Source organism: Dendrobates tinctorius, unplaced genomic scaffold (genome assembly GCF_039654945.1).
Source record: "Dendrobates tinctorius isolate UK_male_01 unplaced genomic scaffold, ASM3965494v1 ptg000302l, whole genome shotgun sequence".
In the NCBI taxonomy this organism is placed as follows: Eukaryota; Metazoa; Chordata; class Amphibia; order Anura; family Dendrobatidae; genus Dendrobates; species Dendrobates tinctorius.
This window is the reverse complement of record NW_027361969.1, coordinates 4,155,815-4,174,062: the sequence shown is the minus strand read 5'-3', so window position 1 is coordinate 4,174,062 and position 18,248 is coordinate 4,155,815. Positions and strand designations below refer to the sequence as shown.

At 41.5% G+C, this 18,248-nt stretch overlaps 1 protein-coding gene across 1 annotated transcript in view; it reads right to left on the bottom strand.

Annotated features, from left to right (window-relative positions):
* Positions 1 to 16,376, bottom strand: part of LOC141073466 (pepsin A-like) — a 53,341-nt gene extending 36,965 nt beyond the window's left edge. Inside the window, exons 1-4 of the mRNA XM_073560698.1 lie at positions 16,321 to 16,376; positions 15,185 to 15,344; positions 3,460 to 3,577; positions 1,798 to 1,916 (exon numbers count right to left, since the gene is read on the bottom strand). Of these exons, the coding sequence (XP_073416799.1) occupies positions 1,798 to 1,916; positions 3,460 to 3,577; positions 15,185 to 15,344; positions 16,321 to 16,376 (453 nt within the window). The remainder of the gene's footprint in view (positions 1 to 1,797; positions 1,917 to 3,459; positions 3,578 to 15,184; positions 15,345 to 16,320) is intronic.
* Positions 16,377 to 18,248: the final 1,872 nt, after the last annotated feature.

The following is an 18,248-nucleotide window of genomic DNA, read 5'->3' as shown; positions in this document are numbered from 1 at the left end:
GGGTACACTGATTAAATTTGCTGATGACACAAAGCTAGGAGGGATAGCTAATACTAGAGAAGAGAGAGAGAGGATTCAAAAAGATATAAATAAACTGGAGCAGTGGGCAGCAACTAACAGAATGGTTTTTAACAGGGAAAAATGCAAAGTACTACATCTGGGCAATAAAAATGAAAAAAGCATATACAGAATGGGAGGAATAGGGCTAAGCAACAGCACATGTGAAAAAAACTTGGGTATACTAATAGATCACAGACTGAATATGAGTAAACAGTGTGATGCAGCAGCAAAAAGGCAAATGCAATTCTAGGAAGCATACAGTCTAGATCATGTGAAGTCATTATTGCCCTCTACTCCTCTTTGGTCAGACCTCATCTGGAATACTGTGTCCAGTTTTGGGCGCCACATTTTAAAAAAGACATCAACAAACTGGAGCAAGTTCAGAAAAGAGCGACCAGAATGGTGACCGGTCTGCAAACCCTGCCTTATGAGGAAAGGTTGCATAATTTGGGAATGTTTAGCTTACAAAAGAGAAGACTGAGAGGAGACTTAGTAGCTGTCTACAAATATCTCAAGGGTTGTCACATTGTAGAAGGATCATCTTTATTCTCATTTGCACAAGGAAAGACTAGAAGCAATGGGATGAAACTGAATGGGAGGAGACACAGATTAGATATTAGAAAAAACTTTTTTACAGTTAGAATGATCAATGAGTGGAAAAGGCTGCCACGAGAAGTGGTGAGTTCTCCTTCAATGGAAGACTTCAAACAGAGGCTGGACAGACATCTGTCTGGGATGATTTAGTGAATCCTGCTTTGAGCAAGGGGTTGGACAAGATGGCCCAGGAGGTCCCTTCCAACTCTACAATTCTATGATTCTATGATTCTAGGACAGGAGATAATGAGCTAAGGACATTTCCCACATTTAGACAACCAAGAGCCAAGTCATGGATAATGACAATGATGATTTTAAGATGAATATGACTTTGGCACCAGATAAGGCTGATGAGGAAGTGATTTAAGGAGGGTGGTCCCTTCAATGATAAAGAACAGAGCCAACACCTGGTCAAAAGATCTTCCAGATTTGCTTTTTTTTCACAGTAAACAATGCTGCTGATGGAGAAGGCTCAGTAGTGCCTGAACGCTCTGGTCTTCGTCATATTACTATAATGTGCACATGTATGCAGAAATTTCTGCATAAAAACCGGACTCCCTTCCCAGAAAACGCAAGTTTTTTTCCGCACGGTTTTTGCGCAAAAAAGTGCGGTTTTTATGGGGGGGGTTTCCGCGCGGTTTTAGACACATAGAAATAGCCAGAAATGCTGAAAAATCCAGGAAATTAATGAGCATGCTGCATTTTTTTACCGCGAAGCATTTTTGTTGCGGTAAAAAACGCATCAATATGCACAAAATGTGCAAAATGCATAGAAATGAATGGGAAGCTTATTTTTAGCGTTTTTAGCGTGGATTTTTTGGCAAATCCGTGAAAAAACTCAAAAAAACCAGCGAAAAAAACGCTGTGTGTGAACACAGGCTAACTTGTAATTTATACATGGAAATCCCAGCTCACTCTTGGCTTATAAATTCAGGGGGCTGTCTTGTGACTGAGTCTTCTCTACATAGATAGCTGTCAGGGACTAATTAGTACAACCCATTAGAGCTCGGAGTCAGTAAAGAGAGATTCTGAATCTGCGCTAACAAAACTATATAGTAATCTGATAATCTTGTTCTGTTAGATATTTATGGTTTGTAATTCAACATATTTAGTAATTGAAATACAATGCACAAAAATACTTACTTGTAAGGTGTCATATCCAAGGAAGCCGCTCATGCTTCCAGTTCCATATTGGATGGATACTGGAGTATTGGTGGCTTGAAATGTTGATGACCGCTGTGGGTTGAACATATGGTGACTGGCTAAAAATGAAAGTCATGTTTAGATACAGATATTTAAGTTTTAAGAAAAATAAACAAAAACGTTTGCACAAGATAGCTTTTCTATTTGGAGAGGAATCCTTTCTAAAAGAGCGATTATAAATGGGACAAGTGATGCCATCTTTGCAGTAATTCTTAATTCATACCTGTTGTTTCATGTGACTTTTCATGTAATGCTGCCCTATGTTTGTATACTATATCTGCCCATTGTATCACCTGTATCCTGCACTTTTACTAGTTTTCTCCTCTGTAGGTTTTTTTTGTCAAATTTCAGTTCTCTCTGAGTTAGTTGGTGGAAGCTAGATGCTAAAATATCTCTCATACATTGCATACAGAGTAATTAGGCCTCGTGTACACGATCCGGAAATGGCAGCTCTTTGGACACAACGTTTGTTCGCTGCGTCCAAAGCGCTGCCGTCTATTGAACGCAGGTGAATCCGCATGTGTTACTGAACTTTGCAGATTCACTGCATCCAATACATTCTATTGGTGAAATTCCTCTTGTGGAGAAATTGACATAAGGTGAGCCGCGGGTATCTGTGGACACATAGTGGGCATACTACGCTGCAACATCTGGATGCTGCACAAGTACGCAGCGTCCAACCCGCAGCATTTACTGATCGTCTGCACATACCGCTAGGGTTTTCTAGACTCCTATCTCCATGTAAAAGATAAGAAGAAACAGTATGGACTTTATACAGCAGTACGGATCAGTGTAGCTGTGAATCCTTTTCTAGGGTGAGATTAAAAAAGAAGAAATTGTAGAAGACTGCAGCATATTCCTGCCTCTCTCTCTAAATCCCTCCTCCACTGCCCTCTCTTCTTAACAAACTTTAATGAGCAGCTGTAACCTGATCTCTCGGTAAATTGGCAGTCTTGGATTTCATATATATTTCTGAAAAGACAATCAATTTAGGAGACACTGGCTTATAAGTGGAAAGAAAGAATGTTTGTCATATCAGAGAAATACTATTTTTTCTCTACTTATGAACAGCTTATTATTTACTTGCACTATTGATTTATGCAAACATTTATGGTTAATAGAAGTAATTTTATACTCAGGACAAACTTTTAAGGCATATGTACAATTTTCTGTAACACATGCTTTCCGCCCAAGCCACCAACAGAAAAATGAAGGTGTGTATATGAATATAATGGTGTGGTAACAATTTCTGTCTTTCCAAGAGGTTTCTGCTTTGAAAAACACCTACTTAAAAAAAAGCAATCAAGAGACAAGTTCAAGATAACTGTTCTGAATAAGGAACTTCCTTGAATTTTTTCAATAGGCTACAGTACTTTGCACTGTGCTGATATTGTAGGAACACAAATTATTTATTATTTTACTTTGCTATAAAACAGATTCCATGAGGTCTCCTGAGCATGATGACTAAAGCTTTTTGCTGGTTTTAAGCCTACCACAGTTAAACAGAGGCACAGGTAATTCATATTTAGATTGTGCTGTATCAGTGAAAACCCAGTGGAAAGTATAGTCAGACAGGAATTAAAAGATAGAGTAATTGCTTACTGCAAGCTGGACTGGAGCAGTAAACTGACGGCACCCATAAATTGGAAGATCCTGTATCAAATATGACTGTGAAGGACTGTGGTGGAGTTCCAAGGGAGATGGTTCCATAATATTCAATCTAGAAAAAGCAAAATGTGATGATAATTTCAGTTAAGAGATTCTAGATATTAAATTAATGTAAAATAGATGTTAAGCAATAACTGGCCACAGATTTAAGTTTGGAGCTTTATATGGGCTCATTATATTGTATGGAGCGTTGTATGTGGCATATTATACTTTATGGAGCATTATATAAGGTCCATTATTCTGTATGGAGCAATATATAGGGCTCATTATTCTGTATGGAGCACTATGTGTGGTCCATTATATATGGAGCACTTTGTGGGGTCCATTATATGGAGCATCATATGGGGCCTATCATATACTGGAGCATCATATGGGGTCCATTATATATGGCACATCATATAGGCCCCATTATATATGGAGTATTATATGGGGCCCATTCTGTATGGAGCCTTATATGGGACCTATTCTGTATAGAACATTATATGGGGCCTATTCTGTATGGAGCATTAAATGTGGTCCATTCTGTACAGCGCTTTATATGAGTCCAATTCTGTATGGAGCAATATATGGGGCTCATTTTGCTGTATTGAGCATTATGTGGTGCCCATAATACTGCATGAAGCAATATATGGTGCTCATTATTCTGTATGGAGCACTATATGGGGCTCATTATTCTGGTATGGAGCAATATATGGGCACATTATTCTGGTATGGAGCACTATGTGGTGCCCATAATACTGTATGGAGCAATATATGGGACTCAATATTCTGTATGGAGCACTATGTACTGCCCATAACACTGTATGGCGCAATATATGGGGCTCATTCTGTATGGAGCAATATATGGGGCTCATTATTCTATATGGAGCAATATATGGTGCCCATAATACTATATGGAGAAATATATGGGGCTCATTATTCTGTATGGAGCAATATATGGGGCTCATTATTCTGTATGGAGCAATATATGGTGCTCATTATTCTGTATGGAGCAATGTATGTGGCTCATTATACTGTATGGAGCATTGTATGTGACTCATTATACTGTATGTAGAATTATATGGGGTCCATTATTCTGTAAGGAGCAATATATGGGGCTCATTATTCTGTATGGAGCAACTGTGCGAACTGTGGTAAGTGTGTGACTTGAGATTCAGTGAAGAGGTATTTGGAAAACCTATAACAAATACCTGTGTGAGTTGCAGAATTGTAGGTTGCTGAGTGCTTTCTACCTGTTCAATTTTTGGGGGGCTTGGGGGCTTGTTTAACCTATTTTTTCTCTCTACAGGGTTAATCTCTTATTTTACTATCTGTGTTTTTAAGGGTTAACTATATTGCATTTAAATCTTGAGGTGTAACTATATTCACAAGGGGTTAATTAAGGGTGGGAGTTCATACAGTAATTAAGGGTTTATAAGGGGCAGCTGGTTGGGGCTCAACTCCTTTTGGAAGTGCATTGAGCAGCAAGGTGGTGTGCTGGTAAAAGGGGAAAAAAAAAAAAAAAGCTCTTTTAAATCTTCTGCCTGAGCGAGTGTGAATGAGCTGAGTGTGACCTGAGCGTAAGTGCGAACTGTGGTAAGTGTGTGACTTGAGATTCAGTGACTTTGGATTCAGGGAGTTTCCAAGGGAGGTCTTACTGAATTGCTGTTATATTATATTAATTGTTGTGAGTTCATTTTCCCCTTCACCATTGAGGTCTGATGAACTCCCTCTTCTGGTGAAGGAAGGTAGTGAGGCTGATTACCAAGCACCTGAGCAGGATGATGATGACTGGGTGACTGGAATTGCTGACTGGATATAAGGCAGCCGACGCCCTTCTGCCTGGCTGGTGATTTCTCTGAGGGATTCTAGGAGACCAGTCTGATTCCTGCTCCTCAAAAGCTAAGTTTTCTGCTCTGCTTTTTGCATTTGTGTTTTGGTTTTGTTTTGCCTTGTTTTTCTGGATTTCTGCCATTCCCAGCTGGGGTGAGCTGAATTCCTTTTTGCTCTGTCTTCAGAAAATACCTGAGTACTGATATAGTCTTTTTGAAGCCTAGCGTCTTCAGGGCTTTTTTCCCTATCAGTCTGTTGGCTCTTGTTTTGATAGGGTTTTGGCGGATTGCAGACAGCAGCTTTTCTATCCTGTCCTATTTAGTTAGCTTGGGCCCCATCATTTGCTCAGCCTATCTTTCTATCTGTGTGAGTGTTTTTTCATCTTGCTTCACCGTCATTATATGTTGGGGGCTGCCTATTGCTTTGGGGTCTGCTCTGGGGCAGTTTAGATTTCCCTTTCTGTCTTTAGGCTATTTAGTTCTCCGGCTGTGATTGAGGGGTCTAGGGCACTGTAGGAACCCCCCACAGCTACTGCTAGTTGTTGTTGATAGGTTCAGGGGTCTGCAATCCGATAGCTGCCAACTTCTCTGGTTTTCTGGACTTAGCTAGTATTTCTGTTTTTGCCTACTACGGTGACTCATTCATAACAATTAATACTTTTTTAATTTATTTTTGCTTATCTTATTGTGTGGTGCAATCCCCATTAGGATGTGCTCCACTATTGCCAATGCCATCCAGTGCACGTCTTGCCGCATGTATGAAATCCTTGAACAGCCGGTCGAGGGTGCATACTGCTGTGCGAGATGTGAGCACGTTGTGCATTTGGAAGCCCAGATACTGGATCTAAATGTGCAGCTGGCAACACTGAGATCCATAGACAATATGGAAAGGAGTCTTCTGCTCACTGAGCAGATGCTCAATGGGATAGATGAGGGGGGATGCTAGGTTGGATCTGCAGGACAATGAAGCAGCTAGCTGGGTGACAGTTAGAAGGTGGGGTAGAGGGAAGAGCACCAGGGAGGGTAGTCCTGATCTGGCACACCCCAATAAGTTTGCTAAGTTGGCAGATGAAGGGAGTGTTAGTGCAGGAGTAGCACTGCTGCAGCAAGGCATGTCCTCTGAAAGCCGGAGGAGTGTCTGCTCCAGTAAGGGGGGGAAATAGGAGAGCAGGGCAGGTCAGACAGGTTCAGGTAGTGGGAGACTCAATTATTAGGGGAACAGATAGGGCAATCTGTCACAAAGACAGGGATCGTCGAACGGTGTGCTGCCTACCTGGCGCTCGAGTCCGACACATCGCTGATCGGGTTGACAGATTACTGGGAGGGGCTGGTGAGGATCCAGCGGTCATGGTGCACATTGGCACAAATGACAAAGTTAGAGGTAGGTGGAAGGTCCTTAAAGATGATTTCAGGGAATTAGGCTGTAAGCTTAAAGCAAGGACCTCCAAGGTGGTATTTTCGGAAATACTTCCTGTACCACGTGCCACGCCAGATAAGCAACGGGAGATTAGGGAGGTTAACAAGTGGCTCAGGAATTGGTGTAGGAAGGAGGGGTTTGGGTTTCTGCAGAACTGGGCCGTCTTCTCAGTTGGCTACAGGTTCTACGCTAGGGACGGGCTGCACCTCAATGGGGAGGGTGCAGCTGTGCTGGGGGAGAAAATGGCTAGAAGGTTGGAGGAGTGTTTAAACTAGGGACGGGGGGAGGGTATTCCTTTTATAGGAGGGGAAGACAGTGCAGATAGAGACCTGGGCACAAATAATGACATTGGGGGTGGGGGTGGCATGGGGGGTGGGGTTAGAACAGTTAATAATTTAAGAAAGAATAGAGGTACAGAGAGATACATAAAGTGCATGTATACTAATGCCAGAAGCCTCGCCAACAAAATGGAGGAATTGGAGTTAATGTTGTTGGAATATAATTATGACATGGTGGGGATATCTGAGACTTGGCTGGATGAGAGCCATGACTGAGCAGTTAATTTACAGGGCTATAGTCTGTTCAGAAATGACCGAACAAATAAGCGAGGGGAAGGTGTGTGTTTATATGTAAAATCATCCTTAAAACCCATCCTTCGTGATAATATATATGAATCTAATGAAAATGTCGAGTCCCTGTGGGTAGAGATAAGGGGAGGGGGGAAAAATAATAAATTACTGTTAGGGGTTTGTTATAAGTCTCCAAAAATAATGGAAACAACAGAGAATATCCTCATAAAGCAAATAGATGAAGCTGCGACTCAAGGAGAAGTCATTATTATGGGGGACTTCAACTACCCTGAAATACATTGGGGAACCGAAACCTGCAGTTCCAGCAAAGGTAATAGGTAATTGTCTCTCATAGTAGTCAAAAACCTTTCACAACTGGTTCAGGACCCAACAAGAGGGGGGGCACTGCTGGACCTAATATTAACCAACAGGCCAGACCGCATATCAAATGTAAGGGTTGAGGGTCACTTGGGTAATAGTGATCACAAAATAATAAGTTGTCATGTATCCTTTAATAAGATGTGTAGTAGAGGGGTTACAAGGACACTAAACTTCAGGAAGGCAAATTTCCAACGGATGAGAGATGAGCTTGGTGCAATTAACTGGGACGATATCCTGAGACATAAAAATACACAAAGAAAATGGGAGACGTTTATTAGCATCCTGAATAGGACCTGTGCACAATATATACCGTATGGGAATAAACATGCGAGAAATAGGAGGAAACCACTATGGCTAAATAGAGCTGTAAGGGGTGCAATAAGAGATAAAAATAAAGCATTTAAAGAATTAAAGCAAGTAGGTAGTGATGAGGCATTAACTAAATACAGAAGATTAAATAAATTCTGTAAAAAGCAAATCAAGACAGCAAAGATTGAGACAGAGAGACTCATTGCCAGAGAAAGTAAAAATAATCCCAAAATATTCTTTAACTACATAAATAGTAAGAAACTAAAAAATGATAGTGTGGGCCCCCTTAAAAATAGTCTGGGTGAAATGGTGGATGAGGATGAGGAAAAAGCCAATATGCTAAATAACTTTTTTTCATCAGTATTTACACAAGAAAATCCTATGACGGATAACATGATCAGGGATAAAAATTGTCCATTAAATGTCACCTGCTTAACCCAGCAGGAAGTACGGCGGCGTCTAAAAATCACTAAAATTGACAAATCCCTGGGCCCGGATTGGATACACCCCCGAGTACTGCAGGAATTAAGCACAGTCATAGATAGACCATTATTTTTAATCTTTAAAGATTCCATAATAACAGGGTCTGTACCACAGGACTGGCGTATAGCAAATGTGGTGCCAATATTCAAAAAAGGGACAAAAACTGAACTTGGAAATTATAGGCCAGTAAGTTTAACCTCAACTGTGGGTAAAATCCTGGAGGGTTTTCTAAGAGATACTATACTGGAGTATCTGGAGAAGAATAACCTTATGACCCAATATCAACATGGGTTTACAAGGGACCGTTCCTGTCAGACTAATCTGATAAGCTTTTATGAAGAGGTAAGTTCCGGACTGGACCAAGGGAATGCAGTGGTCATGGTGTACATGGACTTTTCAAAAGCTTTTGATACGGTGCCACACAAAAGGTTGATACATAAAATGAGAACAATGGGGATAGGGGAAAATATGTGTAGGTGGGTTAAGAGCTGGCTCAGGGATAGGAAACAAAGGGTGGTTATTAATGGAGCACACTCAGACTGGGTCACGGTTAGCAGTGGGGTACCACAGGGGTCAGTTTTGGGCCCGCTTCTTTTTAACATATTTATTAATGACCTTGTAGGGGGCATAGAGAGTAGAATTTCAATATTTGCAGATGACACTAAACTCTGCAGGGTAATCAATACAGAGGAGGACAATTTCATATTACAGGAGGATTTATGTAAACTAGAAGCTTGGGCTGATAAATGGCAAATGAGCTTTAATGGGGATAAATGTAAGGTCATGCACTTGGGTAGAACGAACAAGATGTATAATTATGTGCTTAATTGTAAAACATTGGGCAAAACAGTCACTGAAAAAGACCTGGGTGTATGGGTGGATGACAAACTCACATTTAGCGGCCAGTGTCAGGCAGCTGCTGCAAAGGCAAATAAAATAATGGGATGCATTAAAAGAGGCATAGATGCTCATGAGGAGAACATAATTTTACCTCTATATAAGTCACTAGTGCGACCACACTTAGAATACTGTGTACAGTTCTGGTCTCCAGTGTATAAGAAAGACATAGCTGAACTGGATCGGGTCCAGAGAAGAGCGACCAAGGTTATTAGGGAACTAGGGGGTCTGCAATACCAAGACAGGTTATTACTAGTGTTGAGCATTCCGATACCGCAAGTATCGGGTATCGGCCGATACTTGCTGTATCGGAATTCCGATACCGACTTCCGATATTTTTTCAATATCGGAATTCGGCATCGGAATCGGAAGTTCAGTTGATTGACGGCCTGACGTCATCATGATGCGCGGTGTGTGCGCATCATGATGCGCCGTCATTTCGGGCCTTCCGGGGGTCTCTGCCGGCCTGCCGGGGGGCTGTGCCGGCCTGCCGGGGGGCTGTGTGGACTGCCCGGGGTCTGTACCGGCCTGCCGGGGGGCTGTGCCGGCCTGCCGGGGGGCTGTGTGGACTGCCCGGGGTCTCTGCCGGCCTGCCGGGGGGCTGTGCCGGCCTGCCGGGGGGCTGTGCACCCTGTGGGGGTCTGTACCGGCCTGCCGGGGGGCTGTGCCGGCCTGCCGGGGGGCTGTGCTGATGTCCGGGGGTCTGTGCAAGCATCGTCCGATGGGACTACAAGTCCCATCGGGCGATGCCTGCTACCATGACAGTGATTGACACATTAGCCAATGATGGGACAGTAGTAGTCCCATCATCCGGCTAATGTGTTAAATGTTAAAAAAAAAAAAAAAAAAAAATACTACATACATACTACATGCTACATACATACTACATATATACTACATACATACTACATACATACTACATACATACTACATGCATGCTACATACATACTACATATATACTACATACATACTACATACATACTGCATGCTACATACATACTACATACATACTACATACATACTACATGCATGCTACATATATACTACATGCTACATACATACCACATACATACTACATGCATGCTACATATATACTACATGCATGCTACATACATACTACATATATACTACATGCATGCTACATACATACTACATGCTACATGCATGCTACATACATACTACATACATGCTACATATATACTACATACATACTACATATATACTACATGCATGCTACATATATACTACATACATACTACATATATACTACATGCATGCTACATATATACTACATACATACTACATATATACTACATACATGCTACATACATACTACATACATACTACATATATACTACATGCATGCTACATATATACTACATGCTACATACATACCACATACATACTACATACATACTACATACTACATATATACTACATACATACTACATATATACTACATACATGCTACATACATACTACATACATACTACATATATACTACATGCATGCTACATATATACTACATGCTACATACATACCACATACATACTACATACATGCTACATATATACTACATGCATGCTACATACATACTACATATATACTACATGCATGCTACATACATACTACATGCTACATGCATGCTACATACATACTACATACATACTACATGCTACATACATACCACATATATACTACATACATACAATACATTCATACAATACATACATAGACATACAGTACATATAACATAGAGTAACATACTTACCAATACTTGTCACATTGTTCCCCGAAGCCATTGTCTTTCCGGAATAAATATTAACATAACAAACCACAAAAATACTCACCCACGATCCGAAGCAGTCCACGAGTGTGTCCCACGACGATCTTGGGTAGAGAACTGCAGCATCAGATGATGCTGCCGTTCTCTACGGGCTGCAGGAATCCAATGACGGAAGGTAGGTATCCTTCCGCACTGTATTCCTCCGCCACTTAAAAAAAAAAAAGTCCCTAGTCTCACTTTATGCCATTGCTGTGTGGGAAATTCCCACACAGCAATGGCATAAAGTGAGACTAGGGACTTTTTTTTTTTTAAGTGGCGGAGGAATACAGTGCGGAAGGATACCTACCTTCCGTCATTGGATTCCTGCAGCCCGTAGAGAACGGCAGCATCAGCTGATGCTGCAGTTCTCTACCCAAGATCGTCGTGGGACACACTCGTGGACTGCTTCGGATCGTGGGTGAGTATTTTTGTGGTTTGTTATGTTAATATTTATTCCGTAGACGACAATGGCTTCGGGGAACAATGTGACAAGTATTGGTAAGTATGTTACTCTATGTTATATGTACTGTATGTCTATGTATGTATTGTATGAATGTATTGTATGTATGTAGTATATATGTGGTATGTATGTAGCATGTAGTATGTATGTAGCATGCATGTAGTATATATGTAGTATGTATGTAGTATATATGTAGCATGTATGTAGTATATATGTAGCATGCATGTAGCATGTAGTATGTATGTAGCATGCATGTAGTATATATGTAGTATGTATGTAGCATGCATGTAGTATATATGTAGCATGCATGTAGTATATATGTAGCATGCATGTAGTATATATGTAGTATGTATGTAGTATATATGTAGTATGTATGTAGTATATATGTAGCATGTATGTAGTATATATGTAGCATGCATGTAGCATGTAGTATGTATGTAGCATGCATGTAGTATATATGTAGTATGTATGTAGCATGCATGTAGTATATATGTAGCATGCATGTAGTATATATGTAGTATGTATGTAGTATATATGTAGCATGTATGTAGTATGTATGTAGCATGCATGTAGCATGTAGTATATATGTAGTATGTATGTAGCATGTAGTATATATGTAGCATGCATGTAGTATATATGTAGTATGTATGTTGCATGTAGTATGAATGTAGCATGTATGTAGTATGTAGTATGAATGTAGCATGTATGTAGTATGTAGTATGAATGTAGCATGTAATTTTTTTATTTTTTTTTCTTTTACATTCAACACATTAGCCGGATGATGGGACTACTACTGTCCCATCATTGGCTAATGTGTCAATCACTGTCATGGTAGCAGGCATCGCCAGATGGGACTTGTAGTCCCATCGGACGATGCCTGCACAGACCCCCGGAGCCTGCACAGACCACCGGCAGGCCGGCACAGCCCCCCGGCAGGCCGGCACAGCCCCCCGGCAGGCCGGCACAGCCCCCCGGAGCCTGCACAGACCACCGGCAGGCCGGCACAGACCACCGGAGCCTGCACAGACCCCCTGGCAGGCCGGCACAGCCCCCCGGCAGGCCGGCACAGCCCCCCGGAGCCTGCACAGACCACCGGCAGGCCGGCACAGACCACCGGAGCCTGCACAGACCCCCTGGCAGGCCGGCACAGCCCCCCGAAAGGCCCGTACAGACCCCAGAGAGGCTGTACAAGGGCAGGAAAGGGTTTTTCTTATTCCGATACCGGAAGTCCCATAGACTTGAATGGGACTTCCGGTATCGGAATCGGCGATACCGATACTTTTTTTAAAGATCGGCCGATACCATCCGATACGATACTTTGAAGTATCGGATGGTATCGCTCAACTCTAGTTATTACACTTGGGGTTATTTAGTTTGGAGAATCGAAGGCTTAGGGGTGATCTTATTACAATGTATAAATATATGCGGGGACAATACCAAGACCTTTCTAATGATCTTTTTACTCTTAGACCTGTGACGGGGACAAGGGGCATCCTTTACGTCTGGAGGAAAGAAGGTTTAAGCATACTCACAGACGCGGATTCTTTACTGTAAGAGCAGTGAGACTATGAAACTTTCTGCCATATGATGTTGTAATGAGTGATTCCCTACTAAAATTTAAGAAGGGACTGGATGCCTTTCTTGAAAAGTATAATATTACAGGATATATACACTAGTTTCCTTAATATTGCGTTGATCCAGGGAGCTAGTCTGATTGCCGTATGTGGAGTCGGGAAGGAATTTTTTGCCCAATGTGAAGCTTACTGTTTGCCACATGGGTTTTTTTTGCCTTCCTCTGGATCAACATGTTAGGGCAGGTTAGGATAGGATATGGGTTGAACTAGATGGACTTAAAGTCTCCCTTCAACCTTAATAACTATGTTACTATGTTACTATGTGGTGCCCGTAATACTGTATTGAGCAATATAGGGGACTCATTATTCTGTAAGGAGCACTGTTTTGTGTTCATAATACTGTACAGAGGACTATATTGTCTGGTTTCTGAGCTATTGTAGAATTTACAATAGAGATCACTCATGTAATGTAAGAAGTAAGTGAAATCTTTTGCATTGTACTATACCTATATTTCTCTGCTGTATTTGTGTATCATGAATTGTGGTATGTGTTAAAGGGGGCCACTGAGACTCTTTCGCCCTGTTAGCTGGAATGCCAGTCTGCCAGACTCGCCACTGTCTGTGGTGGCACATGAACATTGATGTGCTCAAGGTGCGGATTGTCTCATTTCCTCAGTTTTCTCCTTGCCCCGGGTCTGCATTATAGTTTAGCTAGGGCACTGAGTTGGGCTCCTTCCAGCACGTCACTAGTAGAGATGAGCGAATCTGTTTGGGTCCCTCCTTATCCAAGTAGCTATAGCGCTTGCCGAATAAGCTGCAGAGATAACCAGGATACATGGAGCGCACCGGCTGATCAGCTGTCCGGCGCCGCAGCTGTATGTATCGCGGTTGTGTCACTGTCACAGCATATGCATGGAGAGCCCAGCATACAGGCCCTCCATGCATGTGTTGTGAATGTGATACAGTGGCGACACATACAGCTGCGGTGCCGATCAGCTGATCGACCGGCACGTTCCATGTATCCGGGTTCCCGAGGCAGCTTGTGAGGTAAGCACTGTAGCTTGCTGAATAAGAGGGAACCCGAACAAATTAGCTCATCTCTAGTCACTAGTATGTATAGACAATTTAACTGCTCTGTGTCAGAATAAGGCTGGTTTCACATTAGCGCTTTTTAAGCGCACGCACGGCCGGGGGTAGCTCCGCCCCCGAGCCGGCTCTCTGCCCGGCGTGCCCGCCCCTTGCTTGTAGCGCCGCCTCCTAGCGCACAGCGGCCCCTGCGATCGGCGCACCCTATCTTTAGCATAGGGTGCGCAGATCGTGCGCAGGCCGTGCGCTAGTTGCGCTTTGACCTGCGCTGCGCACTTTTGACGGTGCGCCGTGGGCGCCAAAATCAAACTTTTCGGATTTTGGCGCGCACGGCGCACCGTCAAAAGTGCGCAGCGCAGGTCAAAGCGCAACTAGCGCACGGCCTGCGCACGATCTGCGCACCCTATGCTAAAGATAGGGTGCGCCGATCGCAGGGGCCGCTGTGCGCTAGGAGGCGGCGCTACAAGCAAGGGGCGGGCACGCCGGGCAGAGAGCCGGCTCGGGGGCGGAGCTACCCCCGGCCGTGCGTGCGCTTAAAAAGCGCTAATGTGAAACCAGCCTAAACCTTGAAGTATCAGGAAAAAGTTGTATTTTTAAATTGTGTGAAAATATATTTAAATTTTTAAATTGAAAATAGAAATTTCCTTTAACATAGCATAATCTTATGTCGTATGTCTATTTCATTTTTAAATTGCTTTGCTTTTTATTCCTACCTCAAAGTAATGTTGTAAAATAGCATTAGTACAATTCTTTGTTCAAAAATACATTTTAAATGTATTACTTCAATATGTTAATACTTTTCAATTCTGTGATTTTTTCAGATATATGTAAACATTTTTTACTTACATCCATATAGTTCTGAAGAGGTTCAGCTGATGACTCAGCTAGGCTGGAGACGGGAAAATATTTAGTTGCTGGATTGTAAGGATGTTTGTGTAAGTAGTCGCCCAGTAATCCCAATCTGTTTAGACGACTGCGGAGGGATTCTCCCTTTCTCAAGGGGACCCTATTAGAAGCAATTAGTAGTTAGATTAATGATGCATTATTAATACAATTAATGGGACATGCACATACTTCAAAAACTAACTGTGCTATTGATTTATTAAATAAAAATTAAAAGAACAAATGAAAATAAGCAACTTTGGAATGTATCTGATGAGAGAAATCTGCTTCTGTGTCCTCCTGGACTGAGATTTCACTCTCAATACATTTGTAACAACTTTAAAAACTGCATTCAGTGATTATGCCTTTACCAATATTGGAGATGACAATTGGTGCTTTTAAAATTCTATGAAAGAGGGAGGAGCTGGAGGCTGATACACACTACTGCAGGTTATGAAACGGCATTTATAGATCTTAGCAGATAGCAGCTGCTCCTTGTAACGATCTGTCTGTTATCTGTAAAATCTGGGGGGGGTTTTCACATGTTACCTATGAATTGAGAGCGAAGGATTAATTCAACAGGAGAAAGAAGCAGATTTCTCTAATAACATATATTATAAAGTTGCTTATTTTCATATGTACTATTGATTTATGTAATTAAAATGTCGCTTAATCTGTAAGGCTGTGTTCACACACAGCTTTTTTTAGCGGTTTTTACCGTGGTTTTCACTATAAAACCGCTAAAAATAAGCTGCACAGTCATTTCTATGCATTTTGCACTTTTTGTGCACATTGACGCGTTTTTACCGCGAAAAAAACGCATCGCGGTAAAAAACGCAGCATGCTCATTAATTTTGCGGATTTTTCCGCGGTTTTGGCTTCTTCCATGCGGTTTGAAACCGCTGCGGAAAAAACGCATCCAAAACGCATCAAAAACCGCCGCGGAAAAATAGGTGCGGTTTCTGGGAAGGGATTCAGGTTTTTGAGCAGAAATTTTCTGCAACATGTGCACTTAGCCTAAATGTACCCGGCCCATGCTACATCTGATAAACAGAAGCAAAAAACAGATTGAGGATACAAATAAAATCTGCTTCACTTACTTGACCACATCACATCCTGCCAGAGATATTATCCCCAAGAGAAGAAGCAACTTCATGTTGGCCGAGTGTAGTTAAGATATGTAAATGAAAAAGCTGACTTTCGTTACAATGTAACACTGCTGGCCTGCACTTATATATACTCCTTGTAATCCCCTCTTTAGCATTCAGTAAAGCCAAATCTGATGGGAATTCTTCCATCACCTTGATGAAGGGGTTTTGATCTGATATGTTCCAGTTTAGAACTGGTTATCTGGGCTATATGGAAACTTATCATAAATTGTTCTATTGAAATTGCTTACAGTTTGATAAAATGTATGATAAAATCATGAAGCAAATATAATTATCTCTGTCCTCCAAATTGTTATTTGTTTACTGGCCAGCAAATTTAATTTGTTTGATCCAGGAGCGGACACAGACAGACGTCGCCCCCAGTGCAAGACATTACATGGGCCCTTTGCGGTCCAGTAGCTCACCATAATACACAATTCCACCTGCTTTGGAGGTGAAAGTGGGTCCCCCAATCGCTAGGGCCCCTGATTTGATCACAATGTACCAATTATACATTTAAGCACTTCATCCCCCCTAGCCTGTTTTCACCTTCCTGACCAAGCCAAATTTTTTAAATTCTGACCACTGTCACTTTATGAAGTCATAACTCTGGAACACTTCAATGGTTCCCACTGATTCTGAGACTTTTTTTTTGTGACATATTGTACTTCATGGCAGGGGTGAATTTATTCTGATATTTTTTTGTATTTATTTCTAAAAATATCAGAATTTGTTAAAACTTTGAACATTTCTCCATTTAAGCTTTTAATTTTTTATGGCCTTAAAACAGCGAGTTATGTCACGCAAAACTGGGGAGAAAATGGAGCAAATAGGGTCTTAGCCAACAATTAAAATCCATGGCTCAGGTTAGCATAATCTGATAATTATTTTATGCATTTTGAAACGTTCAGCTGCTGTGGATTCACAGATTGTTAAACCAATGAAATGAAAATATGGAGAATTTGTGGTTGTATGTCACGTTAACCCCTTTACCCCCAAGGGTGGTTTGCACGTTCATGACCGGGCCAATTTTTACAATTCTGACCACTGTCCCTTTATGAGGTAATAACTCTGAAACGCTTCAATGGATCCCGGTGAATCTGACATTGCTTTTCTCATGACATATTGTAGTTCATGTTAGTGGTAAAATTTCATTGATATAACTTGCGTTTATTTGCGAAAAAAATGGAAATTTGGAGAAAATTTTGAAAATTTCGCGATTTTCCAACTTTGAATTTTTATGCCCATAAATCACAGAGATATGGCACACAAAAAACTTAATAAGTAACATTTCCCACATGTTTACTTTACATCAGCACAATTTTGGAACTAATATTTTTTTTTGTTAGGAAGTTATAAGGGTTAAAAGTTGACCAGCAATTTCTCATTTTTACAACACCATTTTATTTTTAGGGACCACATCACATTTGAAGTCACTTTGAGTGGTCTATATGATAGAAAATACCCAAAAGTGACACCATTCTAAAAACTGCACCCCACAAGGTGCTCAAAACCACATTCAAGAAGTTTATCAACCCTTCAGGTGCTTCACATGAATTTTTGAATGTTTAAAAAAAATTGGACCTGAAGTAATTTTTTTGTGAAAAAAAGTTAAATGGTCATTTTTTTTTATTTTACCAAGGGTAACAGAACAAATTGCATAATAACTTTTGCAGTCCAATTTCTCCTGAGTACACTGATACCTGATATGTGGGGGGGAACCACTGTTTTGGCGCATGGCAGACCTCGGAAGGGATGGAGCGCCGTTTGACTTTTTCAACGCAAAATTGGCTGGAATTGAAATTAGGCACATCAGGGGCTCTGCAAATGTGACATGGTGCCCAAACAGTGGAAACCCCCCACAAATGACCCCATTTTGG